The sequence below is a fragment of the Austrofundulus limnaeus genome, unplaced genomic scaffold (assembly GCF_001266775.1).
Source record: "Austrofundulus limnaeus strain Quisiro unplaced genomic scaffold, Austrofundulus_limnaeus-1.0 Scaffold646, whole genome shotgun sequence".
Lineage (NCBI taxonomy): Eukaryota > Metazoa > Chordata > Actinopteri > Cyprinodontiformes > Rivulidae > Austrofundulus > Austrofundulus limnaeus.
The window spans coordinates 168,781-175,501 of NW_013953048.1; the positions used below are offsets into that span (position 1 = coordinate 168,781).

Consider the following 6,721-nt stretch of genomic DNA (forward strand, 5'->3'; position numbering starts at 1 on the left):
CTACAGAACCGTCAGAATCTTGGTTACAAGCTGGTAAAAACCATTTCTATGCACACTAAAGACAGTTAAAATGACAAGCAGTTGAAGATAAAACTATGAATGTGAAAATAAAATTGGTTTAAAAATTTGGCAAGTCATTGATGTCAAACAATATTTGTGTCAAATAGCAGGTATAATGTGTTCTTTTTGTTTTTGATATTGTTTATTTATCACTACTTTTATAGGGTTCTGTATGTTGTAATCATGATTAAATGCAGCAAAATAAACTATTAAGATAACAGATCTTTGCAATACTTGGTTTATTTACATAATAAATTTAATTGATGGATGTTTGGCCCCTGAGTTGTTGACCTGCAGTAACTGTGGCCCCCTCAGCAGGTTAGTTGAATAGCCCTGTCTTAAAATATCTGATATTTACTATATCAAATGTAAATTTCTGTAGTAAAAGGTACTGAAGTAKTAAAAGTAAAAACGAGTGGTTTGAAATTCCAAAATATTTATCAGGAAGTGACCTCCCTGAAATACATTTTTCCTGAAGGTCATGACTATAACAAAAGTTACTCTTTCTACTATAACAAAAAGTCAGGAAGTAGTTGTACTTTACTACTTTACATCTTAGTTTACACTGGTTTTGTAACAAATAGTCATTTTATCTTTTAAAGGCAACAACACATAGGAGCCCCCCTCTACAAATCAAGAAAACAACAAGCAGGAGACAAAGGAGGAAAAAGGGAAGTCACCCTACAGGCTGGCGGTTAATTAGCCCTTTTCTAACATTTCAGACAACTTATGAAACGTTTGTCCAACACTAAAGATGTCTACRCTGAAGATAGAATTTTTAAAAATCTGCTGGAAGCCTTATTTGGATCTAAACACACTGCTAACGATTAGATCCAATATCTACATGAGTTGTTGTCTAAAACAGGATAGTGACAGGAAGAACAGTGCTGCCTGGTTTGTTTCCATTGAACTTGTTGGACTAACAGTATTTCATATGTTTTGTCTTTAGGCTTGTGCTCAGGTATCAGTTCCACCCTGGGGACCACCGCTGCTGCCACTTCTAAGAGTGTGACAACAGCAAACCCAACTACTGCTGTTAGAACCACTGTTAAAGTCACCACAACTCCAACTACTGTGCCTCAAACAACGATAACTGCTGAAGCCACGACTTTAGCAAAAACTACTGCTTTCAGCCAGACAACCCAGCCAGCAACGACAGGAGCTGCAACCACAACCAAAACTGTCCCAGCAGCTACAACAAATAAACTGGTACCAACTCCAGCACCAACAACCGCTGCAGCAAAGTCTTTATTTACATCTTCTGCTCCTGTTGCTACTGCTGCTCCTGTTGCTACTGCTGCTCCTGCTTCCACTTCTGCTGGCCATCACCCCAATGGAACACCTTCTCTTCCTGTTGCTACTACCACCAGTCAATCCAAAACCACAGCACAAGTTACACCATCTGTTGCAGATAAAAGCCCGGTCCAAACAGCTACCAAATCACCGTCACCTCGTCCCTCTGGTGTGTCTCATTTACCATCATCAGATTATAGCAGTAAGGGGTCAACCTTAAGCACAGGGACCCCAACATCTTCTCAAACAACTGAGCAGACGTCCACTAAAAGCATCCCAAACCTTGTAACCAAGAACCAACAGGAAAGCTCATCAGGTAAGGTCTCTTTGTGATCATGTTCTGACAAACCACTCCTAAAGTTTGTTTGTTAAAATGTTTCAAATCTAGAAATCTATAGATTTCCTTCTACTTTACGGAATGAAGAGGTTTACTGTCCATACCAGAGTCAAAACAACACATTTAAAAAGAAGAGTGGACCAAAGTACTGTATATGCCCCACCCCCCGTGTCAACATATTGACGCTTGGTCAGGTAGCCATCTGCGTCAACTTTCGGACGCGCCAAGTACCCCCTGCRCGTCCGTTCTTTACGAGATGAKGCGGYGGAAGACGAGTGTGTTGTCATATTTTTGTACAACAGTAGGAAATGCGTGAAACTAACCATCCCAYACCCTGAATTTAACTTCTATTAGCCCTATACAGCCTTTCCCTGACCACAGACCCTAAAATGAACMATTAACCCTGATCCCTCATTTTAACCACTTTTTAAATGTAGAGAATTYGCGAGAACTRACCGTCCCAWAGCCTAAATTTAACCTATATTAGCTATATACAGCCTATCCCTGACTATCTTAAATTAACCATTAATCCTGATCCCTCAYGTTAACYTCAGAYCCTCGACCCAAAGACCCCTGAGTGACGCAACCCRGAAAAGCCGKGAGCGGCAAGGACGGACGMGCRGGGGGTACYCGACGTGTCAAAAATGGACGCAGAYGGTCCCGGCCCAAGCGTCAATATGTTGATGATTCCGACATGAGAATGTGTTAAGAAATCAGTCTGGGTTAAATGTCAAGAACAAAACTATTTCTTAAAGTTTCACTGGACATTTGTTAGGTAGGGTAGACCTGCTGCTGCTCCACATCCAGAGGAGCCAGGTTCACACTGAGCTAACGTGCTACATCCAACCATTCTGCCTGAAGGTACCAGGGCAGGATCCACTGAGCTGACATCACCTAAGGCCGAGACAACGATTAAGACAAATTTAGCTGTTACTACCCCCAGCCAGACCAAGGCTGGACCACCGGATGCAGGGAGTTTCCAGAGCACAGCTGGAACCACAGTCCTCTCAACAACCACCACCAATTTGGATCAGCAGCAGAAGTTTACTGTAAGCAATAAGAGCAGACTGGGATTTATAAAAACAGAAACTATACATTTACTGTGCTTTTGACATTTTCTTTCTTTCTTTTCTCCCCAGTATTCTCTGTCCGGTGCGCAGGAGGTAAGGTTTTACGGTTTGCCTTCGTTCTTTGAGTTGTGTTTCTTTAAATCTTTATCGAGCACATGCAGCCAGCGTGGACTCGCACAGAGAAATAGGAGACAATAAACACAATGGCGCTGCTGACCCTCACCAAGACTTGACCATTGTCCTGTCCAAGAAAATCCAGCCAACGCCCTTCCCACTCCTTTCTTCAAGCACATCGGGTACAACARAACTACGACACAATAAGGCCAGATTTATTTTAGTCACAGTACCTTTCAGTGGTCCTTCAGTATTTATTCAGATGCATAATAACGTTTCAAAASCTTTTTATAAAATCTGTTTAACAGTTGGAATGCTGCATTGAAATTATTGTAACTTTAATTGGTCCTAAGAGTGAATGAGAGCAGKAAAGATCTTGTTTGTCTCAACGTGCCCTCTGTGAGACGTGTCCAGTGTCCCTCGTCTCTCACACAGTAACAGCTGGAGACAGACACCAGCTACAGACCAGAACAGAAAAAGTGGATAAAAAATGGATGGATGCATTCTCTCTTCACGATCCGAAACGRTTTCTAGATTCAGGAAAATGATAGATGAAGAGTTAGTGAGAAACATCCCTCTAGGATCTCCATCACCTACTGAAGACAAATTTAAAATCCAAGATGGTCGCCATAGCTAAAATGCAAACGTCACCATATCTCAGCCATTTTTAGACATGTTTGGCTCAAATTTGGGACATTGGTAGATCACAGTGATCTCCAACAAACTGTAAAATCATATATTTATTTAAAGGAATTCCTGATTAGTTATAACATAGACTTTATTTGATAAACATATATTTTAACTGTAAAATAAAGACTGTAAAAATACTGTAGGCGGTTTAGTTTTTATCATTTTTAAACTAAAATTTTAAAAATATATTACACGGACGGGGCCATTTTATTTACACGCAAAGCATTCTGGGTAAATGATGACGTGGATAGGTCCTCGGTGTGAGCGAGCTATATCCACCCTGAAGGTTARTCTTGGACAATATCTGATGATCGACTCTTTTAAATGAAACCAGAGAGCATTGATAGAGAGGAGAAGGTAGAAATGACTCAGCCTGTAACTGAAAATATGGATGGAGGACAACAGAGCTGCTTCATGGAAGAAGAACCTCAGCTTAGCCTATTAGCTTTTGCGCTAGCACCAACGCAATATTGCCTTATATGTATTAGCTTGGCACTATCATGACAAACAAGCTAAACTGWKGTCCTCCATCCATATTTTCAGTTACAGACTGAGTCATTTCTACCTTCTCCTCTCTGTCAACGCTCTCTGGTTTCATTTAAAAGAGCCAATCATCAGGTATTGTCCAAGATTAACCTTCAGGGTGGATATAGCTCGCTAGCAGCCTCGCACCGAGGACCTATCCACATCATCATTTACCCAGAATGCTTTGCATGTAAATAAAATGGCCCCATCTGTGTAATATATTTTTAAAATTTTAGTTTAAAAATGATAAAAACTRAACATCCTACAGTATTTTTACAGTCTTTATTTTACAGTTATAATATATGTTTATTAAATAAAGTCTAATGTTACAACTAATCATGGATCCCTTTAATAGGACGGCACATGGCAAGCCCTTTCAAAGTTTCTCCAGGAATTAGTTTGTTGTGCCCACCATTGGATGTCACTCAGAAAAGGAAAACTAAAAAAGCACTGGAAAATAAACCATGTTATATGCATGAAATTAAGTCCACTATCATAAAAACTCACATTAAATTATTTACAGTTAAATGATAAAATAACTAAACCTATGCAGCAGGACTGGATGTTTTTACACATTCAAGGTCGGACCAGTATAGTAACAGTGAAAGAAACAAGAGCTCCATGGCACACTTTACAGGGTCAAGTTTAAAGGTCAAAGGTCACATAAGAACAACTAGACAAAGACTGAACAAAAATGACCTCTAAAAACAACATGACTGGTTTAAAAAGATTCGTCWGAACGAACCAGGACTTCTGGGACATTGTCCTCTGGATACATGAGACCAAGTATGTTACCCAAAATGCACTGCAGCAAACACAGCACAAACTCTTCATGCAAAAGGTCAGGCATGGTGGTGACCAAATGACCAATACTAACAAATACTATCTCTTTATTTTAAAGAAATGAATCAAGATTTCCTCATTTTGAATTTCTTTGAACACCATATACAAAATCCACTTTTTTAGCCTGCTTCTTACTTTTCTGTGCAGCTATATAGTCGTAAATCTATCAAACTAGAATGAAGTAGTCTGAAGCTGAAGGGGGCGGGGTGTGAAGTGCCTCGCATGGGTTTAAAGAGACAGCCTTAAAACGAGTTGATCTGAGACACGCCTCAGAAAAGGGGCGGGGCTTGTGAAGTCACAATATGGAGGAATTCAGACTAAAGCTGTAGTTCCACTTCATTCAGACCCAACTGAAGCATTTAATGTGGAAACAAAAATTTAAAAGTGTGATGTGTCTCATTTAATCTTTTAAAACCTTCTAATAAATTTAAACAAGTTTTTCACTAATTTTGCGAAAAGCTCAACACTTCAGCTACTTTCAGTAGTTAGGTATGTTTCAGCACATTTAAGATGATATTTTTCATGAAATCGTAACTCMGGTTATTATTTGTATTTGACGTGAAACGGATCTTATTGAAAACTAAAAGAAAATAGTTCCCACCACTACATGAATATCTCCTATCTTTTTCCAGCTCAACAGGAAGCAGGAATTAAAAGAAGAAATTTAAAAAAACGAAGATTCAAGGATTCCAATCCGAGGGTGGAAAAAGTATCTGAGAACGTTTCCTGTCGTTCACTTGTTTCCTTCATTCCCACAGCCTCCTGCCCACACAGACGTGTCATTCCATCCTTCCCATATAAGAATGGCAGATCTCATCTCAGCCACTTCAGGCCTTTCTGTCTCCTTTTGTCCTCTTAAAGATAATCTGTGGTGAGGGACGTGTGTTGTGTCACTTGCAGGCAGGCGACCAGAAGGGTTTTTCAGAGTTGTGCCAGAAGCTGATGCTAAACCTGCAAAAYGGGATGTGCACCCTGACATGGAGGAGCATCAATAACAAAGTGCATTTTGACAGCGTGGAGATCAACGGCCAAGGTTACACAGCCTCCAGCTCTCACATCATCCCAGTTAAACTCTGCTCTCATCAGGTTAATCCCTGCTTCTCTTCCAGTGAAGACCGCCCTGGCAGAGCAGTATAATGGAGAAAGGACGGAGGCAGACGCCCAGGTGAGCTTTGGTTCTGTATTGAAACCTCTCGTCTGTCACAACTGCCAGTGATCTTTTCACTGTTTGGTTCCTTTTTGAAGAAAACAGATTATAAAACCCTGATCGCCATCCTGGCCTCCTGCGGAGCTCTGCTCATCATGATCATCATCCTGACCGTTTGTGCTTCTCACCACAGAAAGCCGTGCAACGAGAACCAGGTAGGAGAACTGGATCCAAAGAGTACGACTTCAGTCGTATGCATTCCTTTTACTCTGTTCTATCACACCATAAGTTCAATGTTCTGTGGKAAAAATTTCAGAGATCATAAAAATTAAACTATGATTGTGCAAAAACAAGTTACAACTGTAACCACGGATTATCATCTGGGATTCATAAAACCACTATCTCCAGGTTTAAAGGGATCCATGATTAGTTGTGGACTTTATTTGATAAACATATTTAACTGTAAAATAAAGACTGTAAAAATACTGTAGGATGTAAATTATCATTTTTAAACTAAAAGTATAAAAATATATTACATGAACAGGGCCATTTTATTTACACGCAAAGCATTCTGGGTAAATGATGATGTGGCTAGGTCATCAGTGCGAGGTTGCTAGCGAGCTATATCCACCCTGAAGGTTA

General features: G+C 40.1%; 1 protein-coding gene across 2 annotated transcripts in view; it reads left to right on the top strand.

Moving 5' to 3' along the window:
* Positions 1 to 6,721, top strand: part of podxl (podocalyxin-like) — a 32,353-nt gene that overhangs the window by 20,420 nt on the left and 5,212 nt on the right. For both annotated transcript variants that reach the window (XM_014027398.1, XM_014027400.1), the window contains exons 2-7: positions 1,010 to 1,669; positions 2,552 to 2,739; positions 2,830 to 2,853; positions 5,833 to 5,965; positions 6,042 to 6,097; positions 6,178 to 6,294. In XM_014027398.1, coding sequence (XP_013882852.1) covers positions 1,010 to 1,669; positions 2,552 to 2,739; positions 2,830 to 2,853; positions 5,833 to 5,965; positions 6,042 to 6,097; positions 6,178 to 6,294 — 1,178 coding nt within the window. The remainder of the gene's footprint in view (positions 1 to 1,009; positions 1,670 to 2,551; positions 2,740 to 2,829; positions 2,854 to 5,832; positions 5,966 to 6,041; positions 6,098 to 6,177; positions 6,295 to 6,721) is intronic.